Source organism: Schistocerca serialis, chromosome 8 (genome assembly GCF_023864345.2).
Source record: "Schistocerca serialis cubense isolate TAMUIC-IGC-003099 chromosome 8, iqSchSeri2.2, whole genome shotgun sequence".
Classification (NCBI taxonomy): Eukaryota; Metazoa; Arthropoda; class Insecta; order Orthoptera; family Acrididae; genus Schistocerca; species Schistocerca serialis.
In genome coordinates, this window is record NC_064645.1 from 559069652 (window position 1) to 559094363 (window position 24712).

Here is a 24712-nt window from a genome sequence, read left to right on the forward strand (position 1 = left end):
ACTCACCACAGCACTTCTCTAATGCCCAACATGCAGTTTCTGAATTTTTCATGCTGAGCCTTGGTCAAACTCAGATAGATTGTATGCCTTCCCCATTCTGTGCGCGCGCACGCCCACACCCATGCCCACGCGCACGCGCACACACACACAGAGAGCAGGCTCATTGATACTACGTGCACTGTCGTGTGGTGTGCGTGCGTGTATAGCAGTCATTCCTCACAAGGTGATGCTGCTGGTCATAATGTTCTGGCTGATCAGTGTATGTACATTTACTTTTATAATATGTATAGATTTCAGTTTGATACTTACCAAAACAATCTACCTGATAGAAAGAACAGATGAATATGCCCGTCTTCTGGAAAATACTGGAGAAAGAGGGAATATAGTGCAAGAATATTTGGGAAATGTAACAAAAATGTTCTTGGATGCACTACAGAAAATACCAATGACTGAGGAAAAAATTCGGTTATAAAAATATGCAGGAATGTAATTTTTAGAAGTATTAAATAAAAACAATTTATAAATACAGTAAATTACTTTCAATTTTGACTCCTGAAAAATATTTATAAATGCTTACAATTTGCCTGTACAGCAGGTATTGTTTACCAAAACAGGAGCCAACATAAATATCGTTAGCAACTCAGACCACAATAATACACATTTACAAATTCTTCAGACCTCATTTAAGTTCAAAACAAAGTGGCTTCAGGTCATTTTCCTTTACACTACTCACACAAACATGATATACACTCCATTCAACAATTTCTAAATGACTTTGGTATCACGTTATCACAAAGACACTACACTTGAGTCTTATCAGTTACTCATGGCAACATCAAGTAGAATAAACATAATCAACCAATCACAGTCTAATGCATGCAGTCCTCAATGTACTGACCAGTTCCCGAATACTGTCAGAATTAAACAAATTTGAAAATCCAACATTGCCAAGGCTTGTAATCTCAACAGAAATAGGAATTTATTATGTTCTTCATTTTGTTGAAGTTTTTACTCATTACATGAAACCATATTCTTTCAGTTTTTAGAGTTTTCAAAACTAAAATGAATAGTATCAAATAACACTATGTTTCAAGCTATTATTCAGAGTATGGCACATTGCTGCATGTTTCATAAATAAAAATAAAAACATGAAAGTAAACAAATATTGAAGTACGTACATGCTTCTAATAATGTAAATCAGATTGTGTATATTCACACATAAGGTACATACAAGAGGGCTCAGAGAATTTTACACAATGAAATTATGCTGGGATGGTATGTCATGGAATATTAAATGAGGGGGCCAGTGAGAATGGAAATGCACAAGACAGACTTGAACAACTAAAACAACAGTGTTATTAATTGTGCACATACTGCTTCATCCTTACACTGGAATACACTGAAATTTGCATAAGTTCTGCATAAAACACCCAAAAATTCATGTACACTATCAACTTCTTAACAGTCAAAATACACACAGCAGAAAAGGTCATATACAAGAGTGAACAGCAATACTCTTTCACAAGGAATGGCCTTATTTTGCATTATGTATACATGAAAAATACTCTTCGCACTCCATAAAAATCCTAAGAAAGGTTCATTTTATGTACAAAAATATATACAACCATGTATCTTCCTTATGTAGTTGCAATAAAAATGTTTGAAGACAATGCATTTCAGGAGAGCATATTTAGGTTTTCTATTCGGTGTGTAACAGTGCTGATCCAGTCACCATCACGTGGCTGGTATGGACATCCATAGTAAGTGCCTAATTCACGCGTGTACTCCACAACGTGTCGCCATCGATAGTCTTTTGCCAGTAGTATTGGGTTTCCAATTATAATAAGAAGAGACTGTGCTCTTGTAATAGCAACATTCAACCTCTGAAAGGAAAGTATTTATACATTTAAACATCATTTGTATTAAAAGCACACACATATCAATAACATGTTACACATTTTATTTGTAACAATAATGAATTAAATTCTATTCTCAAGAAACATTAACAAGCTCTCAATGTAAGTAGTTCATCTATTAAAAAATATTGCTACCATTCCAGTGTGGAGCTGTAGTATTATAACCGGTGCTTGTTCACAGTATGTCGACGAGACCGATATGTAATTATATTTCTGGGAGACGTGAGAATGACAGCTAGTTACTTTCTAACCTGGTTACAAAATAAACTATTTCATGCTGTGTGATCTCTGACGTGGATAGCATTGGATTATTAATGAAAATGGAGGTACAAATTTGATCATGTGATAGGTTGGAAGGTTGTATCCTGCAAAAGGAAAGCATGTACTTTATAAAGCCATTTTAGCTACCGAGTACGAACCGAGATGTGTGCTGGAGTCATGTTTAGAATGTTATCAAATCAGTGATGAATGTTTAAGACAGAAGTTGTTCTTACTCCTAAGGTAAGAAGGAGAAAAATTCCTTTGTATCTTAGTTAAGAGTTTGAAAAGAATTGTACACTCACCAGCTTATATTGACACTACTGACGTGGCATTTTGGAGCAAAAATCAATCTCTATTTGTACTTATCAAAATGCCCTTCAATATGAGCAGTAAAACTACAAGGAGACAGAACATCTCCCCAAGGGAAGTACTGGCCAGTCAGTTTATCCCCTTGTCATTCTGCAGTTTCCTCGTCTAAACTTTTCTTTTGATACAAGCAACATGGCACACAGCATCTTTCTTACAGTAATTTTCTTTGGATAAAGGTTTCTGCGGAGCTAAAACAAGACACTCTAGAAATTATACAATGGATTTTCGCATACATTTTCGTAGCCAAAGGGAGAGTGGGAAATGGACATACTGACCAGTGACTGGTTTAGTTTCGTGAAAAATTTAAATATTTCATGAGTATGTAAATGAAGTGTTAAAAAATATAAAACTACAGCATAAATTCAAATTTCTTTCCTTTCTCTTTATCTATAGACTCTTCACAAAAATAGAGTGCCAATTGATATTTAAATATATTTCATGCTTTCTGCACACACACACACACACACACACACACACACACACACAGTCAAATGTTTTGTGAAATGATCTGTCAGAAAGTAAGAAATAAGATAGGCTAGAGAAACATTTAACATGCTTTTGAATTAACATTTAACATGCCTTTGAATTAAACTCAGAATCATACACAGCAAATGAGGTGCTGATTGAGAATTTAAAGTTCAATATGTAACTTACAATCTTAGAATTTTAAAGAGTACTATAAGATATTTGTCAGGTGTAATTTCCCTCAGTGGTCAGTGGTCTTCTCCTGTCAATAACAGATGAGTACCTCATCCATTGCACATGATTTCGTGCGTCACTCAAAGGTGAATCAAATGTTTCTCTGATCTTCTTCATTTCTTTCTTTTAGACAAATCATTTCACAAAACATTATTTTTTTCACCTGTTGTTGAAACACAGTAGTACATATCCAAAAACAAGGGGAAAAAAGTAAGGTTAGGGATTACCACCATATCAGTGAGACATTCAGTTCAAAGGAAGCTCAAGCAATTGTTTGATCATTTTTACTTTTTAATTTTCACAATGACTGTCAATTTCCTTCTCAGATTCTTGTCACTTTTATATTGAGAATTATATTGCTCAGTCATAGTCCTCAACATCTCATAACAGTTAATCTGTATAACACGGCAGTTTATTGTACCATCTCTTCCTGGTTTGAGAAATACCAGGATAAGTTATTTCTTTCATTTTGAAGTACAATTTATTGATTAACTGCACAATGGAAATGAAGCAACAAATTTCTTTTAATGTATTTCCAAAACACAGACCTCAAGTCTCCCCACTGCTACAGAGCCCTGTTAAAGGAACTGTAACATTTTGCTCTGTGTTGCAGTCTAGGCCTCTTTAACATGCTCCCACCTCCCCTTTTCCTACATGCCCCGCCCCCCCCCCCCCCCTACTAATTTGCTAACGGTTTCCTTTCTGTTATGAAATAGCAAATTCCTGTTTGTTTCTCACAGTAACAACTGATTCACAAAGTCTTCTGACTTTTTCAAATGGTTCAAACTTCGCTGACAAACTCACTCTCCAAAATGCCTTATAAACAAAACTAATCTGCAGATGGAGTTGGCGAGTGACTTCACTATTGTCCATTATTTAGAAATACATCAAAAACAAAATTTTATTTAGGGGATTCATAGATGATTATGTAAAAAGCACCAATGATGAAGTCTTTTTAGGTTATCGTCAGTAAGGCACCGTCATCATGTCGCAACATTTCAATGAGTTTCATGCCCATCATCTTTACGCGAAGTGTCAGGATGCTGTTTTCCACATATCTATATAGTCACTCCACTGCTTCGAATTCTGAAATGGACAGCAGCTTAATGACTATAGATAGGTGGAACATAGAATCTTGGCAGTTTGTTTCAACATGACAGGTACGAAACTCATCAAAACATTGCAACAAGATGACACCACTACTCGGTTGACCACCTGACAAGGTTTCATTAATGGAATACGCTGAGAAAGCCTACAGTCACAGAAAGCGCCATGCATGTTAGATGAGGGTGATACATAAGCTTGCAATGTACGTCTAGAATGGAGTGAATAATGAGCATTGGGCTCTTCACAGAACCATGCAGTTACACCCAATATGTCTCAAGGAACCACCAAAAACTGAAATATGGATAGTCCAATGGAAAGTTGAACCCAGGTTTCCTCAGATGCAAGTCCAATACTTGCATTGTGTCACTTTGCTCAGTTTGCCCAATGGAAGAATAGTTTACTTCTCTTTGCTGTTTTACATGTATTTCAGTCTGTGGTTGTCTCCTTTATATGAGCTTTTCTTATCTTTACTCAGTTGTAGTTTCTTTTTGGAGACACTTTACATTAGTTATTAATAAAAAAAGGGCCATCAGACTTAGCACTACTCTACATTTAAGAATGTTTTATATCCTATTATACTCACCTTTGGATTCACAAGGAAGCCTAACTGGTACTTCTGATCATAGTCCAACAGATTGCGATTTGAACGGACAGTGGATATGATGATTGCACGTTTCTCACGTCCCTGGAATATTTCTGTTGTGCCAACTTCAATGTCTAGAAGTTGCCTTTTTTTCAGTTCTGCTTTTATCTTGTATGCCTTATGACAAGCAAAGTTCAATTAGCAACAAATATTGACAGTATAACTTAAATAGCTGTACAAGACAATCTGCAAAATTGTTGTGTGAACTCAATTTGTGGAAAAAAGAAAAAAACTGGGGATAGTAACTGATAAGTCACCATCACACACTACAAATCCACAAGTTACGGAAAATAAGCTATTGTAAAGGTCAAACTACATGTAGCAAACTATAGGAGACCAACACAAACACTGCAGATACATGGGATACCCTTTCCTGCAATGCAAAATAATGGTTCTGAGGTTGCATCATGTCCAGTAGCCCAGACACCTGAAACAGATGGCACATAAAAACTACCTGGATGACTGCAGTCTCAGTCACAACATGGATCAAGGGCCAAGTGTTTAGTACCACTTTTGGTGTTATTTCACAGCAGTGAGGGGAGAGAGAGAGAGAGAGAGAGAGAGAGAGAGAGAGAGAGAGAGAGAGAGAGAGAGAGAGAGAGAGAGGAGAGAGAGAGAGAGAGAGAGAAAACACATACCACACCACTGCTACAAACTTTGTTAACAACCTCAGAATCATCACCCATTATCCTGTATTATCAGCTTCAAAACCTTACTCTATACACTCTCAAACAAAGGTATGGAGAGATTTGATAAATGTCATGTCCCATCTCTAGTGAACCCAGAAACAATTGTGTACAATCCTTTTGGTGGACGAGTTCACTGCAGGGGCACTGCTCTATACTGCAAAGGTAGGTATTATGGAGCATACTGAACCTATTTCCACCTAACTGATGACACTCCATCACCATGGTTACACCCTGTGGACAAGGAACCTCAACCAAAGTACATCATGCGTCTAATGGCCAGCTTATTATCCGGATTTGTATCAGATTTAAAATGTGGAAGAGGTTCTCTGCCAGACTAGTCCATTCCTAATGCTGTTGTCTGGCTATGAGAGGGCACTCTTACAGCAATGGGAGGAGTTACAGTACGCCACCTTGGACAAAGTGGTCTGCCTCATGTTTCATGGAAAGTGTGAAAGCCACAATACAAAAATTTCAGCTGTTGGTTCTCAAAATATTTACACAGCATATAACAGAAGAGGTTTTCACACTGGGTCACTGGCATACTTTAATTAAAAAGAACTAATTTTGTTGTGGGTATTTAAAGAGTATGCCAGTAAACCTAGGAAATGTCTTAATGGGTATACAAAGGTATTTTGAGCAATGGTGGAGTAGTAAATACTTTTTTTAGGTGCCTACAGTAGGTCACTGCTGCATAGTCTGTTTCATTATTGGTGGTAGCACTTTTGCCCCCAAATTGAAACTTGTGTTTTTATACCTTGATGGTTTCTCAGTAATAAAACAAAAAAGGGCCTATGACAGTAAGTAAAACTTGGGTTATTCATAAGTATTTTATTCGCTATTTATTTGCAACCTGGTTGCTGTATCACTATCTACTTGCTCACTACAAATATACAACAACTTCCTTTGGGTTCAATTACCGACACTCTTTGACATTATTTTCTTCGTGTTACTGGATACTGTTCTCCAACTGTGCGAGATCAACTAGATACTAGTTCTTGATAGCTAATCACGTGTATCTACAGCAGATGTCAATTTATACTTTTATTGGCAACATATTTCTGCAAACTGTGGAACATACAGTGTGGTGTAGTGGTTGGTGTCATTGGCTGGCATACTGCGGATCGCCGATTCAAACCTGGCCACCAATAATTATTTGTTATTTAGTATTTATCACATCTGGGAGGTTCTTGAAGTAAGTTATGTTTGCAATGTTGTGTATTTTGGAATATTCAGTGTTTGCAGAAACAGCTGCATTCTCTGCCCAGATGGTCAGTTCTGTTCTGGTTCTATGCTTGTTTTTGTAATAAATTACTTTCAGTTCAAAGTGTTATACTTCATTTATGACCTTGCTTTCAGATTTGGCCTTTAGTGTGGTTATGATGTGACATTGTTTGGTGGAGACACTGTGCACTTCAAAACATCTACATCCCCATGGCTCCAATTAGGCAACATGGAAGTTGTCACCTACATAGACAGGAAACACAATACAAGCAGTATATCGTTTCCATGGTTCATATATTCACTAGCCAGCAATAATTTAATTGCACATCAGGCATCCATCAATGTTCTCTGGAGATCCTGATCAGGACCCAATAAAATGGCTGAGAGGATTTGATGCAGTTGCCAAATATGACAAGTTGGATGACAAGATGTGTTTGGCAAATGTGCATTTTTACTTGGAAGGAACAGTCCAGCACTGGTTCGGGAACAACGAAGAGAAGCTCATTATCCGGAATAAATTCCAGGCTGAAATGAAGAAAATTCTGGCGACAATTTCCAGCAAGTGCGGTTAGCGAAAGAACAATATCAGTGTCATAGGATAATGATACATTCAAGCATACAAAATGTTTTGGCCTTACGCCATATCATAAACCCAAATACCACAGATTCTTACAAAATCTCACAATTGATGAAAGGAGTCATAGAAGGCATGTACCATGGTCTTAGTTAAAGGACGTCACAATGACAGAGGAATTAATTAAGTGATGCTAGTGAATCAAGGAAATGCTGCAGAAGAGAGTCTGATGAAAGAAGTAAGAGTGTCTCCCGTATGTTTTCCCTATGGCAGTTGTGGAAGACCACCATGACCTCACCACTTCTCCCATACATTAGGTAGTGAGGGAAAAGATACAGAATTTTATGGCAACCATAACTACTGGACCGAGCAAGCAGGAGATAGCAGTCATGAATGGTGACCTGATGCATCAGGAGGTAATAGAGACTGTCGAATAAGAAGAGAACTGATCTGTAGCACCAATCTTCACCACCAGCCAAATGCGAGAAGAAGAAAGTACTCTCTCAACTCTGAATTATACAGCAGCCATCAAACAACAACCCACCACCTGACCAATGCAGGTATAAGCAACTCCTATGCCAAGTATAATGCTCCACAAAGAACAGTCATTTGGCTAACAGAAGACAACAAGCCAGTGCATTTCCACTGTGGATATCCTGAACAAAGATACACTATAGTGAAGAAAGGAGGAGATTTTTTGGCAATTACTACACTGTTAGAGCCATCACAACAGCTCTGTTCATACCAGTCAACTGCAGATCATTGGACGAAGGTTATTGCTGTACCCTGGACAAAGTCTCTTCCTAACACACTGTGTCCTGTTGACGTAAAGAGGTAATTGCCACTCACGTAGCTGCTGAACTAAGGGAAACACAGTGAGGTGTCAGTCTTTGGAAGTGAGGCCACCACAGATGTAAATCCGCCATGGATGACAGTCATCACCATGTTAGGAAATCTCACTGACATCACCACCGATGGCCCACCTATCCAGGTTTGAGTCAACTCCAGCATTTTCTTTTCTGTAATGTTGAATGCTTATCACCCTCAGCGAAGGAAGATTATGTTTTGCGGTACAAAAGTGGTTGTGCTGAAAGTCATAAACAGGAAATCTGATCAGCTGACAGGAACCTGTATTACAAGAATAGCTATCAATGATAGAACACATACTTCTGATTTGTTATTTTAATATAATGTAGTCTTAATATTATTCCCAGGGGGGAATTCGTGCGGGCATCACAAGCTGTCAGACTGTTTGAAGATCACAGCTCCAGACTGGCGAAGCTATCCCAATAAGCACACAGTTCAACTGAGCATCTCGACTAATGGCTGAAACTTGTTTAAGTGATGATGACAGGATAACAATGTGTTCAACAAGTGACCATTTAGAGCAAGTTAGTGTCACCAATGAAGAATCAGCTCCGCTACCACTACAGACAATGCAGAGGAGGGACCAATTATTGAAATGCAAGAAGGGTCTAGCCTGACCGTGAAACAACAGTGGCAAGTGATAAACATTCTGCATCAATTTTTGGATGCTTTCAAATATGGAGCTGAAAAAGCCAGATCGAACATCGTAAATCATCATATCAACATGTGGACTCATCAGTCAATTAACCTAGAGGTTGTATAGTGTGTCATCGGCCGAATAATGGATAATCCAGGAGAAGGTGGAGGAGATGCTACAATATGAAATCACTAAACCTTCAGAGTCTCCATGGTCCTCTCCTTGGCCTTTGTGAGGACGAAGGATGGCATGTTGCATTTCACTGTCGACTATCGACGATTTGGATTCTGTAGAAATATTGGAACACGTGAGGCAATACTGACTCTTCGACTTATCTTAGAAGAAAGATTAAGGAAAGGCAAACCTATGTTTCTAACATTTGTAGACTTAGAGAAAGCTTTTGACAATGTTGACTGTAATACTCTCTTTCAAATTCTAAAGGGGGCAGGGGTAAAATACAGGGATTGAAAGGCTATTTACAATTTGTACAGAAACCATATGGCAGTTACAAGAGTCGAGGGGCATGAAAGAGAAGCAGTGGTTGGGAAGGGAGTGAGACAGGGTTGTAGCCTCTCCCCAATGTTATTCAGTCTGTATATTGAGCAAGCAGTAAAGGAAACAAAAGAAAAAAATTCAGTATGAATTAAAAGTCCAGGAAGAAGAAATATAAATTTTGAAATTTGTTGATGACACTGTAGCTCTGTCAGACACAACTAAGGACTTGGAAGAGCAGTTGCATGGAATAGACAGTGTATTGAAAGGAGGATATAAGATGAACATCATCAACAAAAGCAAAACCAGGATAATGGAATGTAGTCGAATTAAGTTGGGTGATGCTGAGGGAATTAGGTTAGGAAATGAGACACTTAAAGTAGTAAAGGAATTTTGCTATTTGGGGAGCAAAATAACTGATGATGGTCGAAGTACAGACGATATAAAATGTAGACTGGCAATGGCAAGGAAAGCGTTTCTGAAGAAGAAAAATTTGTTAACATCAAGTATAGATTTAAGTGTCAGGAAGTCATTTCTGAAAGTATTTTATGGAGTGTAGCCATGTATGGAAGTGAAACATGGACGATAAACAGTTTGGATAAGAAGAGAATAGAAGCTTTCGAAATGTGGTGCTACAGAAGAATGCTGAAGATTAGATGGGTAGATCACATGACTAATGAGGAGGTATTGAATAGAATTGGGGAGAAGAGGAGTTTTGTGGCACAACTTGACAAGAAGAAGGGACCAGTTGGTAGGACATGTTCTGAGGCATCAAGGGATCACAAATTTAGCATTGGAGGGCAGCGTGGAGGGTAAAAATCGTAGAGGGAGACCAAGAGATGAATACACTAAGCAGATTCAGAAGGGTGTAGGTTTCAGTACATACTGGGAGAAGATGAAGCTTGCACAGGATACAGTAACATGGAGAGCTGCATCAAACCAGTCTCAGGACTGAAGACCACAACCACAACAACGCCGATGACTGGTGAACGATAAAAATCTTTCTTCTCCATGATTTTGATCACACACTGATGACTTTTTTCTCTCAAGTCATCAGTCTTCTGATTGGCACAGGAGAGAAATTTGTGGCAGGCTGCATCGAACCAACCTCTTCATTTCAGAGCAGCACTTACAACCTACATCCTCAATTATTTGCTGGATGTATTCCTATCTCTATCTTCCCATACAGTTTTTGCCCTCCAGAGCTTAATGCACTTTTTGCCAGTGCTAGTCTGTTTTTTATGTTGTCCTTGTTCTGTCAGTCATTGGTTATCTTGCTGCCTAGGTAGTAGAATTCCTCAGCTTCATCACCATCAATTGTGATGTTAAGTTTCTCACTGTTCTCATTTCTGCTACTTCTCATTATTTTTGCCTTTCTTCGATTTCCTCTCAACCCATATTCTATACTCATTAGTCTGTTCATTCCATTGAGCAGATCACATAATTCTTCTTCCCTTTCATTCATGGTAGTAATGTCATCTGTGAATCATATCATTGATATCCTTTCACCTTGATTTTTAATTCCACTCCTGAACCTTTCTTTTACTTCTGTCACTGCTTCTTCGATGTACAGATTGAACAGTAGGGATGAAAAGATACATCCCTGTCTTACACTCTTTATAATCCGAGTACTTTGTTCTCTGTCATCCACTCTTATTATGAAACCCTAGATTGCTTGAAAGGAGCAAAGTATTTATCAACAGTGACAGACTACTGGCAAATTGAGGACAAGGAAAAAACTATGTTTGTAACTCCAAGTGGCCTCTATTGGATCAAAGTTATGCCATTTGGAATGTGAAATGCTCCAGTAACTTTTGAATATATGAAGGACGATCTACTTCGATACTTCAAAGGATGAGGTGTGTCTGCTATCTGGACGACACTGCTGTTTTTTCAAAGACATTTGAAGAAGATCTAAGCTGCCTGACAACTGCATTTCCAGGTTGCACAGGTATCTGCCCGATTCCATGAAAGTACCTCTTCTCTGCCCAAGAAACAAAAATGAATGACAATGGAGTTTGTCCCAATACAGGTAAAGTGAGACTAGTCACACATTTTCCGACTTATCGGCACATTCATGATGAAGGTTGTTCAGATTGTGCTCTTACTACCGGCAATTAATAAAAGACTTCTGTAACAGGGCATGTTCCTCCAGGGAGACTCCAATTTCCCTGGAACAAGGTGCAACAAAGATGTTTTTTTGTCCTTAAGAGGGCATATTCTCCAGTTCTAGCATCATATGATGAGAATGCCACAACACAACTTCACCTTGACACTAATAGTTATGGGAAGGTGCAGTTCTACTACAAATTCAGGAAGATTCTGTAAAGGTCAGAGATGAACTACTCTAAGAAAGAGTGTCTTGAAGTTGTTTGGCTCATCAATAATTTCCAGCCATACTATTTGGTAAACCATTAACAGTCGGGATGGACCATCATTGCCTGCACTGGCTGACTAGCCAGAAGGATCTGTCAGGTCAAGTGGTGAGACATGCACTGAGGCTTCTGAGTATGACGTCACAGTGGTACAAAAAACAAATGTAAACAGGGTTGATTGCTTTTCAAGGAATCCTTTGACAGAACATAGCAATGTCAATAAAATCTCAGTCATCAGAGCATTAAATGACATTGCTGCTGAACAGACGGGAGATACAGCTTTGCTGAAAATCAGAGAAGCCTTGTAGAATCAGGAACTGACTAAAAGAGGATACCTATTAATTAACAGTACATTGTTTAAGAGGAACTACAATCCGATGCAGCACAAATGGTTTCCATCATTCCAGCTCATTTATAGCCAGTGATCCTGAAGTTTTTACATGATGTTCCAACATCTGGCCACCTGGAATTCGTGAACACTCCAGACACAATCGCACATCCGTATCACTGGCCAGATCTCTAGTGATCCACTGAACGCAACATAAGCCACTTTACGGAATGCCAGTGCCAGAAGCACACGCTGCAATTACCTCCTGGAAATCTGGCATCAATACAAGCTGCAGCAGGGTTTCTTGAAAGGTGACTGAAGAAGACAAATGGGAATCAATGGATAATAATCTGCACTATCTCATCTCCTACACTCTCATCAAAGCTGTGTCGACTGCTTAAGCTCTGGAAATTGTGAAGTCCTCGTAGAAGATCATTTTGAGGGATGGAACATCTTATGTGATAATCTATCACTGTGGAAAAGTTTTCCAGTCAAGACTAGCATCAGAGGAATGCCACGTTGTGACATCGCCTCCACAGCCTACCCATCCACAGATGAAAGGCCTCACAGAATGCTTTAATAAGATGTTGGCAGATATGCTGTCAATGTATGTTAATGTCTAACAGAGAGAGTAGCATACAATATTGCTGATTTTGACATTTGCATATAACACATTGAAGCAAGACACTACAAGTATTTACACAGTTCTTTGTGCCCCACGACTGCGAGGCCGAACTGACAGTGGAAACAATGTTCCTGTTTCAAATGGATAATACTCAGGAGGACTTTTTGGAACACTTCATCACCAGGACAGAAGAAGCAAGACTATATATGAAGTCGAGGATTCTGATCCTTCATCAAGTAAACAAAAGCACAGAGATGTCGTTCATGTCCTCCATGTGAAGCTCTGATACAGCCCAGATGTGCAGATCAATGATGGGAGGCTGAAGAAAACTGAAAACCCACTCTGAGGTAAGGAAATTCGATGGGGGTTACTAGCTTTGATTTTATTTATTCAAGTTCCATGGGACCAAATTAAGGAGCAAATGTCCAAGGTCATGAAATGTGTCAGTACATGAAATTACAACATAAAAGTAATAACAGATAAAAATAAAATGTTTATGAGCCTGAAAAAAGTAAATCCATAAGTTTAAGTAAACACAAACAACAATACAACAAGAATCAGCTAATTTTTCAAGGAACTCCTCAACAGAATAGAAGGAGTGGCCCAAGAGGAAACTCTTCAGTTTTGATTTGAAAGCGCGTGGATTACTGCTAAGCTTTTTGAATTCAAGTGGTAGCTTATTGAAAAAGGATGCAGCAGTATACTGCACAGCTTTCTGCACAAGAGTTAAGGAAGTCTGATCCAAATGCAGGTTTGATTTCTGCTGAGTATTAACCAAGTGAAAGCTGCTTATTCTTGGGGATAACCTAATATTGTTAACAAGAGATGACAGTACGGAATATATATATTGAGAGGCCATTGTCAAAATACCCAGACTCGTGAACAGGGGTCGACAAGAGGTTCGTGAACTTACACCACCTATTGCCCAAACCGCCCATTTCTAAGCCAAAAATATCCTTTTAGAATGGGAAGAGTTACTCCAAAATATAATACCATATGACATAAGCGAATGAAAATAAGCAATATAGACTACTTTTTGTGTTGAACGATCACTCACTTCAGATACCGTTCGAATAGTAAAAATGGCAGTATTAAGTCTTTGAACAAGATCCTGAACGTGGGCTTCCCACAACAGCTTACTATCTATCTGAACACCTAGAAATTAGAACTGTTCAGTTTCACTATCATATGCCTGTTCTGTTAAATTATACGTCAGGTTTAGTTGTATTGTGTGTTAGAAACTGTAAAAACTGAGTCTTATTGAGATTTAGCGTTAGTTTATTTTCTACAAGCCATGAGCTTAGGTCATTTACTGCACTATTTGAAACCGAGCCAATGTTGCACACAATATCCTTTACTACCAAGCTAGTGTCATCAGCAAACAGAAATATTTTAGAGTTACCCGTAATACTAGAGGGCATATCATTTATATAACAGGCGTGGCCCCAAAACTGACCCCTGGGGCACCCCCTACTTGACAGTACCCCACATCACAGCCGTTATCAACACTGAGAATAATGACCTTTTGCTGCCTGTTGCTATAGTAAGAGGTGAACCAATTTTGAGCTACTCCTCGTATTCTGTAATGGTCCAACTTCTGGAGCAATATCAACACAATCAAATGCCTTAGTTAAAAAAAAATGTCAAGCCTTCAACACCTTTTGTTTAACCCATCCAGTACCTCAGAGAGAAAAGAGAATATAGCATTTTCAGTTGTTAAACGACTTCTAAAGCTAAACTGTACATCTGATAGCAAAATGTGAGATACAAAATGATCAATTATCCTTACATACACAGCCTTTTCAAGAACTTTTGCGAACACTGATGGCATAGAAATAGGTCTATAATTATCTACATTATCCCTTTCTCCCTTTTTATGAAGCGGCTTTACTACTGAGTACTTTAATTGCTCAGGAAACTGACCATTCCTAGAGGAAAAATTACAAATATAGCTAAATACAGGGCTAACATGTGCAGCAAAGTACTTTAAAATCTTCTGCTAGACACTCCATTATAATCATGGGAGTCCTTAGTCTTCAGTGATTTAATTATTGACTCAATCTCCCTCTTGTCTGTATCACAGGAGTATTTCAGACATCAATCTCGGAAAGGCCTTTGTCAAGAAAGTTATACGATTCACTGTAGAAACTGAATTTTTATTTAATTCACCAGCAATGCTCAGAAAACAATTACTAAATACTGTACATACATCTGATTTATCAGTAACAGAAATATTTTTACTGTGAACTGACTTTATATTGTCGATTTTGTCCTGTGAATTAGCTATTCTATTTGCATACCACATACTCTTTGCCTTCCTAATAACATTTTTAAGCACCTTACAATACTGTTTGTAATGGGCTACTGTAGCTTGATTGTGACTACTTCTAAAATTTTGATATAATTCCCACTTTGTTCTACAGGATATCTTTATCCCACTATTCAGTCACCCGGGCTGCCTATTCAGGGTGTATACGCGGACAAGGAAAAAAAATTCCCCGAGTTTTTCCCGGTTAAAAATACACTTTGTCCCGGGTGAAAACACACTCTTTCTGTGTTGAGCGACAGTATATTTTCCCTTTAAACTGCGAAACTTATCAGTCCTTTGAATGGTTGTGGTTTTATACATGGGCGTTGAATTTCCCGGCACTTTAGAAAACGAAATTCAGGGAAAAAAAACATGTTTCGCAACTATGTACGCTGCGTATTTTCGTATTACGAAAGTATACATTGGATTTCCACCAAACACCGCATGTTACTTTCCGAATCATTGAAATCGAGATTTCGATGCGATTTTGTAAGCCATTCGTAGCTCATGTCACGTGATCTCGCCAGCCGATGACAGCGGATATTCAGAGCATAGGACACGTGATGTAGTCAGCCAAGAGCAACATCACTGTTAAGTAACACGAACACACAAACAGGGAAAGTTAATAGTTTAAATTAATATACATAGTGTTGCTACAAGAAAAGAAAAGCTTTCACATATAATATTGGTCTCTAAGGTTAATAAGCTGCAAGAGAAGCTAAGCTTTCACATACAATGTTGATCTTTTCTGCGCGTGTTACACTTTAAGATACATCACACAAATGTGCCAGTAAAATTTTTAATAATGACATAAATGTCTGATCTTCAGGGTTCGAAATTATTCTAAGTGGCTCGTCATCAAAAAGTTTATTTTTAAATGTGAGTCAAATGCTCTGTGATTTAAGAAATTCATGGTATATTCTCGCATATAGTTCAACTTACATAAAAGGACATTTACTTTGAAAGTAACGCTTTTCAAACTACCATTCGCAATATTTTCCCGTGACCAGTTAGAAACAGGTTCGTTTCAGCAGTTGCCAGAGAGCGCAGATAACAGGCGACACCACGCTTGCGCTGCTACAATGACGTAGGAAGCCCTTACGTACGTATGTGTAAAACATTGAAAGAGCATACATTATCTCATAAAAGAAACAAGACATCAGAGGATACTCCAAGAGAATCGGAATTTCATGAACCGTACTAAAATGTGCACATTCAAAGTGCATACTTAAAATGCACATTCGTATGTCCAGATTCCCAATGAAGTAGACCTCGACCTGATATTAAGCTTTTCAGAGTGATTTTCGGGATGTAAATTTTGTTGGAGCACCAGTACTGTATTATATTATGTTTGGTTATTATGGCATAATGCCATACGTGCTAGAAGATGATAACGTGCACCTGAAATGCAGCGAACAGTTGAAACTAGCCAGTACTGTGGAATTAAACATTTCGTTTCCCTCTGGGGAAAAGGTTAATAAATGTCATATTTCGTTAGCAAATAGACAAAAAAACTTGTTTGTTCCGCAGGACAATTAATACTTGACTGTAAGAAAGGTGGAAATAAAATAAAATCCGAAACTAATAACATATTTTAGCCTTCCGTGATTATGTGAATATTTTAATTCACTTGATAGCTCCCGGCCACAGATGTCCGTTTTGTTTTCATCTGACGGGAGAGTAAACGAAGGGGAAGCAGAAAAATCACCAAATGTAATCACGTGTCACGTGGAGACTACCCTCTATATTTGTATATTCTGGAATACTTGATATTTGCATAAACTGCTGCATTCTCGGTCCATAAGTTCCATTCCATTCTGGTTGTACGGTAGTATTTGAAATAAATGTGCTTTCTGTTTAAGTGTTGTACCTTACTGACCACCCTGTTGTTGGATTTGGACTCAAGTGTGGTTATGACATGATAGAATTTTCCTACCAATATCGTATGTGTAATTTAATGCAACATACAGTGTGTACATAAGTGGGAAAACTCACTGTTAAATTACATTCTTTGTGATAAACCATTGTAAACTTTACGACCTGTGAAAAAATAAGAGTAACCATCTGGATTAACAGAAGGAAAAATCGATGCCGCATTGGGATTCACTGGATGAATCCTGAAATTTAATTTAACCATGAAAGAAGTGTCTTAACAAAGGCATATTCAACGAATCTGAGTATTGCTCATCAATCTGGGTCTAACTGAAGAGATGGAAAAGATCCAAAAGAAAGCTATGTGTTTTGTCATGGGATCAATTAGTAAGTGCAACAGCAATACAGAAATGCTCAACTAAAAACTAGCAGGAATAGCAACAAGAAAGGTGTTTTGTTGTTAACTGTTGGAATTCCAAGGGTGTGCATTTGAAGAAGACATCCATTATATTACTGCCTCCTTCACACGCCTTGTCAAATGAAATTAGCCCACATACAAAGGTTCAGAGATAGTTGTTCTTCCCATGCACCATTCACAAGTGTAATATGAAAAATTACGTGTATAGTGATAGTTGAGCAGACGTACCCTCCACGCACACACCTCAATGTGGCTTGTGGAGTGTAGATGAATGAAAAGGGAGGTTTGCAAATGAATAATGGCATGTGGAAGGTCACCTAGTTATTGCACAGAAATGAGGTATACTGCAGAAAATGACCACATATTTGTCTGTGTAAGACCAATCAATATAATACTCAAGAATTAGCAGACTAAAACATATCTGTCTGTGACATAATAGCTACAAGAATCTCAAGATTTAATATCTACTTAATCATACCCTTAATATTTGAAAGAGAAAAATACATTTTTAGATGATATGTAGTAAAAGCTAGATATTCCAAACACACCAATTCTCATTGTGTCCACAGTCAATCGATCGACCAATTGGTCGGTCGACCAACCAATCGATCAGTCTACCAACCAACCAACCAACCAACCAACCACTCACTCACTCACTCACTGTCTGTCTGTCAAGAGATCAAGAAACTATATTTTCAAAGATATGCTATAAAAAAAAAAAAAACAGCTTTCCATAAGTTAATGTCATCTTCTCAGGCACTTTAAGGTTGTAAATTACAAATAGAAATTTTGAGATCTATGGCTACTGACCTGGGGCAGTCAGCAGATAAATCTCACATACAGATCACCTGGCCATCAGATTTTTGCAATTTTTATATCTGTTAGTAGTTCTATGCAAAATATCTGAGGAACTTTAGTGAATTAAAGTCAAGGCTACTAATTGGATAATAAATGGATCACTAATTCATATCTCATTGTGCTGTTACTTTTTTGTTGTTGAATTCGAATACCCACATCATTTAAACACAAAATTCTTGAAATATATACTAGTTCACACATCTCTAATCATCATCATTTATGAAAGATGCACATCATCTTGTTTCTAGTTACACGTAACCATGTTACAAATACATTATGAAAAGGATAGATTGCTACTCACTGTGAAGATGACACGTTCAGTTGCAGACAGGCACAATGAAGGGACAGAGGCAGATTGAGCTTTTGGCCAAAGTCAAGGCAGGCAGGCAGGCAGAAGCGGGCGCACGCACGCACACACACACGCACACACACACACACAGCCGCGCGCGCGCGCGCGCGGCTGTGTGTGCGCGCGCTGCGCGCGGCTGTGTGTGCGCGCGCGCGCGCGGCTGTGTGTGCGCGCGCGCGGCTGTGTGTGCGCGCGCGCGCACACACACACACACACACACACACACACACACACACACACACACACACACACACACAGTTTGTAAATCAGCCATTGAAATCAATGAAATCAAGCATGTTATTTTCAGCTGCATGAAGTGCCACAGGGTGGAAGTGGACCACGGGTTCATTTAGAAATGTCCTGCCCACTACCCTTCCCACCCCCGCCGTCCACCGAACCTACACAATATACTCATCCATCCTTACACAACGTCTACTTCCAATCTCTTACCTCATGGCTCACACACCTGTAGTAGAACTATGATGCAAGAAATGTTCCATACATCCTCCCACCACCACCTACCCCATCAAAGGCAGGGCTACATTGGAACCAGTCATGTACTGTACAAGCTAACCTCCAACCACTGCGCTGCATTCTATGTAGTCATGATAACCAACAAGCTGTCTGTCCGCGTGAATGGCCACCGACAAACTGTGGCCAAGAAACAAGTGGACCACCCTGTTGCCAAACATGATATCCTTCATCTCAATCACTGCTTCAAAGCCTGTGCCATATGGATGCTTCCCACTGACACCAGCTTTTAAGAATTGTGCAGGTGGGAACTTTCCCTGCAACACATCCTACCTTCGTGTAACCCTCCTGGCCTCAACCTTTGTTAGTCACTGTCCTCACCCATCCAGCTCCTTCCCTTTTTGCATTCCACCACCACACCCAGTATTTTTCTTTTTATTTCTCTCCTTTTGCGCTACCTCCTCTCCCCCCTCCCCACAACTCCCTTGCCCTCCATCTAACCTGCAGGCTTCACTGTCTGCCACCCCAAACCATACTATTCCTCCCCCTCCCTGCCCCGACCTCCACCTAACCCCCACCCTGTCGCCGCTCCCATCCTGCACTGCTGTTCGCAGTGTGGTTTTAGTAGCCTGAGACTGCAGGTGTGCGTGTGCGCGTGCGGGTGCGGGTAGGTGGGAGGGTGGGTGGGTGCATCTATTGCTGACAAAGGCCAATGGCCGAAAGCTTTATTTGTGAAAGTGTTTTTGTTGTGCCTATCTGTGATTCAGCATCTCTGTTATATGGTGAGTAGCAACTTTCCTTTTCATAATATTGTTATATTTTTCATAATGTTGTTGATATTTCAACATGGACTTTCAATTGTGCTTTGCAAATAAAAATCCTTAGTTACCGAAGAATTATACAAGACCATTAATATCAATTGTTTTTAAATTAACAATATTTCATAAAATATCAATACTTAGGAACTTATATTTCCAATATAAACTGGAGTTTTGCATGCAGTATGTAATTAGAAATAAGAAGAAATGCATTCTTCATAAAAATTATTAGATGTGTGTTAATTAGCATATATTTGATGCATTTTATATTTGAATGATGTAGGTATTTGAACTGAAAGAAAAAAAAATGAAAAAAGATAACAGCATGACTCGAAACAGTAATCCAATGATTACCCGATTACAATCCTCCAATGTTTTCAATTGAACAATGCATCCGGTGATGAAGCATAGCCTTAATTTTAGTAAATTATCCTCAGAAATATAAAAATGCAGTAAATGAAGCAGGCAAAAAGGAATACAAACGTCTCAAAAATGAGATCAACAGGAAGTGCAAAATGGCTAAGCAGGGATGGCTAGAGGACAAATGCATGGATGTAGAGAGGCTTATCTCACTAAGGGTAAGATAGATACTGCCTACAGGAAAATTAGAGAGACCTTTGGAGAAAAGAGAACCACTTGTATGAATATCAAGAGCTCAGATGGAAACCCAGTTCTAAGCAAAGAAGGGAAAGCAGAAAGGTGGAAGGAGTATATAGAGGGCCTATACAAGGGCAATGTACTCAAGGACAATATTATGGAAATGGAAAGAGGATGTAGATGAAGATGAAATGGGAGATACGATACTGCGTGAAGAGTTTGACAGAGCACTGTATGACCCGAGTCGAAACAAGGCCCCGGGAGTAGACAACATTCCATTAGAACTACTGACGGCCTTGGGAGAGCCAGTCCTGACAAAACTCTACCATCTGGTGAGCAAGATGTATGAGACAGGCGAAATACCCTCAGACTTCAAAAGGAATATAATAATTCCAATCCCAATCAAATTCTGAAAGTGGCAGGGGTAAAATACAGGGAGCAAAAGGCTATTTACAATTTGTACAGAAACCAGATGGCAGTTATAAGAGTCGAGGGGCATGAAAGGGAAGCAGTGGTTTGAAGGAGGTGAGACAGGTTTGTAGCCTATCCCCGGTGTTATTCAGTTTGTATGTTGAGCAAGCAGTGAAGGAAACAAAAGAAAAATTCGGAGTAGGTATTAAAATCCATGGAGAAGAAATAAAAACTTTGAGGTTCGCCGATGACATTGTAATTGTGTCAGAGACAGCAAAGGACTTGGAAGAGCAGTTGAACAGAATGGACAGTGTCATGAAAGGAGGGTATAAGATGAACATCAACAAAAGCAAAACCAGGATAATGGAATGTAGTCGAATTAAGTTGGGTGATGCTGAGGGAATTAGATTAGGAAATGAGACACTTAAAGTAGTAAAGGAGTTTTGTTATTTGGGGAGCAAAATAACTGATGATGGTCGAAGTAGAGAGGATATCAAATGTAGACTGGCAATGGCAAGGAAAGCATTTCTGAAGAAGAGAAATTTGTTAACATCTAGTATAGATTTAAATGTCAGGAAGTCGCATCTGAAAGTATTTGTATGGAGCATAGCTATGTATGGAAGTGAAACATGGACGATAACTAGTTTGGACAAGAAGAGAATAGAAGCTTTCGAAATGTGGTGCTACAGAAGAATGCTGAAGATTAGATGGGTAGATCACATAACTAATGAGGAGGTATTAAATAGGATTGGGGTGAAGAGAAGTTTGTGGCACAACTTGACTAGAAGAAGGGATCAGTTGGTAGGACATGTTCTGAGGCATCAAGATCACCAATTTAGTATTGGAGGGCAGTATGGAGGGTAAAAATCGTAGACGGAGACCAAGAGATGAATACACTAAACAGATTCAGAAGGAAGTAGGTTGCAGTAGGTACTGGGAGATGAAGAAGCTTGCACAGGACAGAGTAGCATGGAGAGCTGTATCAAACCAGTCTCAAGACTGAAGATCACAACAACAACAACAACATCCTCAGAAAACTGCAAGGTTGGTTTTCTCAAGAAATTTTGAGAGTTGCATTGAACTGCTTTGGCATATTGATATTTTAGCTCTGAACTTCACACACTATAAAATATAAAAAATTACAAAAATCTGATTGCCATGTGGTCACCTTGTCTTATGATACTTACACTTCTCTACACATTAACGTGTAATTATGCTTAATTTACCTGTCTGATGTAAGGGGCTATAATTCCAATGTCAGTCTGCTTCAGTTTAACATTTGCTTTTGGCCCTGTCAATCTGTCAACATACTTTAGTACTTGGGTAACTTCATATCGATTGAAATGACTGAAACAGAAGACAATGAATATTGTTCCTTAAATTGTCGAGGAAAACAGTTGACTCTAAAACAGTAAATTAAGGAGTTCAAAAGATACTTATCAAAATGTTCAAAACAGTGTAGAGTCTCGGTGAGACAACTTTAATATTAATGAAAGCAAGAAATACAATGTGACACAAAAAACAAGTAAATACAAGCAGGAACTGGATATCCGGCATGAGAAAAGAATATGCAGTTGGAGCAATGATTTTAGGAATCATGTGGGCACCAATGAATTAGATAGTTTCAATGTGAAACACAGACTCCAGAAACTTGTTTATTGATCCACAATACACTCCTTAAACAGTACAGCAACAGGAAGAACCTTTAGATATGTTAATGAAGCTAAGAAAAGGAGAGAAGGTAAGAGGCAGAAACGGTGGGTAGAACAGTGACAGGAGGGTTGGAGAAGAGCAGCTGTAGAGGGATGGGAGTGAAGTGGAAGGAAGTGGAGGGGAGAGAAGTGGAAAACTTTATGAGTCAATATATCATATTATTGTTAAAAATGTAATGTAATCAACTAGTCAATTACCTGGGAGACTGTCCTTCTCGTTGTTCATGTCCAATGACTCCATGAAATACCACAGCACGACCTCCGCTTTCACTACCATTTAAAGCGAAAGATAACACTGGGTCATTACGAACACTGTCTGGACACCTTTCCTACAACCAAAAATAAATGACATAGTATACATAGAACAGCGAGCTCTGAGTGGAAATAGATTGAGGAGAGACACTGAGGTAAGGAAAAGAATTTCTTTGTATGATAATGAAAAATACTGTGGAACAAGTGAAGGTAACCATTCATGCTACATTGATAATGTTTGTGGTATTACTCAGCAAGATAAACTGGTTACACATAATGCCTACTACCTTGGTCACATCCCAACTGAAAATTGGGTGCATTTTTACCTTGTAGTGTGTGCACCGAAAGCATTCATAAAAATTAATAATGGAAAATACTGCGGAAAGTCATGTAATTTTGCTTTTGATGTTATTGATTTTTCTGACAATGAGAACAAGAAAAGTGTGGTAATGGCAACAAAGAAGGTAGCAGAAGATGCAGGGAATTGTTGATAAGTGAGACTTAAGCAAATTCATTGTGTGCAAAAAGGAGGGACATGATGCTGAGTGGGGCAGGTTTCAGGCATCAGACCCAAAGCAGAATTAGTAAAATGAACACAATAAATATTTAACTGATGATGTAGTTAAACATATTCTAGGGAGGGGGGAACCCTCCAGGCTGAAATATCAACAACAATATAAGAAAAAGACAGCTTTCTCCTTACTGTAAAGATGACACAGTAAGTTACAGACAGGTACAACAAAAAGACACTTACACATTAGCTTTTGGCCACAGCCTTTGTCAGAAAAGGAAACACCCACATATTTATTCACAAAAGCAAGCACACCTCGCACAAGCAAGCACGACTGCCGTCTCCCTCAGCTTAGTCTGGTCCAAGCCACCAGAGTTGGTGATCATTGTGTGTGAGGTATGCTCACTTGCTCACTTGCGTGAATAATTCTCTCTCTCTCTCTCTCTCTCTCTCTCTCTCTCTCTCTCTCTCTCTCTCTCTGTGTGTGTGTGTGTGTGTGTGTGTGTGTGTGTGTGTGTGTGTGTGTGTGTGTGTGCGTGTGTGTGTGTGTGTGTGTGTGCGCGCGCGCACGCACGCCCACCTTTTCTGGCAAAGGCTGTAGGGGGGGGGGGGGGGGGGGGGGGGGGGGGGGGAACAGCGGGAGTTTTCTTGTTTGGGAAAGCAAATAAAGGTGTCATTAATGAATATTTCCATAGTCAGTTCCAAGCATTCATTCACTGCGGGACACAAAGATATTGAGCACTTTTGATTGGAATTTAAAGGTATTGTCCACCATGTGCTAGATAAGTATGTGCCCAGCAAAAATACAGGGGAGGGAAAGGATCTGCCTTGGTACAACAAACATATTAGGAAGTTGCTGAGAAAGCAGAGAATTTTGCACAGTCGTTTTTAACGTAGTCACTGCCCCACTTACAAACAGAAATTATGCGAAGTGAAAGCAGCTGTCAGAAGGACAATGAGAGATTCTTTTAACAAATTTGAAAGCAATATTTTATCTGCGGATTCTAAAAATAACCAAAACAATTTTGGTCATACGTAAAATCTATGAACGCTACAAATAATTCAATACCTTCTCTTGCAGACAGTATGGGTAATGTAACTGATGATGATAAACAGAAGGCCGAAATTCGAAACCTAGCTTTCTAAAACTCTTTTATTGTAGACGACTGCAGCACCATTACCCCTTTCAATTATTGAACAAACGCAAGGATGGCTGACATAGTGTTTAGTGTATCTGGGACTGTAAAACAGTTAAGATCCTTAGACGCCAGAAAGGTATCTGGCCCAGACGGTATCCCCATAAGATTTTATGTTGACAATGCTACAAATATA

The 24712-nt window shown here is 39.0% G+C and overlaps 1 protein-coding gene across 1 annotated transcript in view; it reads right to left on the minus strand.

The window, feature by feature from the left end:
- Window positions 1-466: 466 nt before the first annotated feature.
- LOC126416074 (putative helicase MOV-10) overlaps window positions 467-24712 on the minus strand; it is a 341495-nt gene continuing 317249 nt past the window's right edge. The window contains exons 17-20 of the mRNA XM_050083555.1: window positions 22816-22946; window positions 22132-22252; window positions 4936-5112; window positions 467-1883 (exon numbers count right to left, since the gene is read on the minus strand). Coding sequence (XP_049939512.1) covers window positions 1677-1883; window positions 4936-5112; window positions 22132-22252; window positions 22816-22946 — 636 coding nt within the window. The 3' untranslated portion in view covers window positions 467-1676. The remainder of the gene's footprint in view (window positions 1884-4935; window positions 5113-22131; window positions 22253-22815; window positions 22947-24712) is intronic.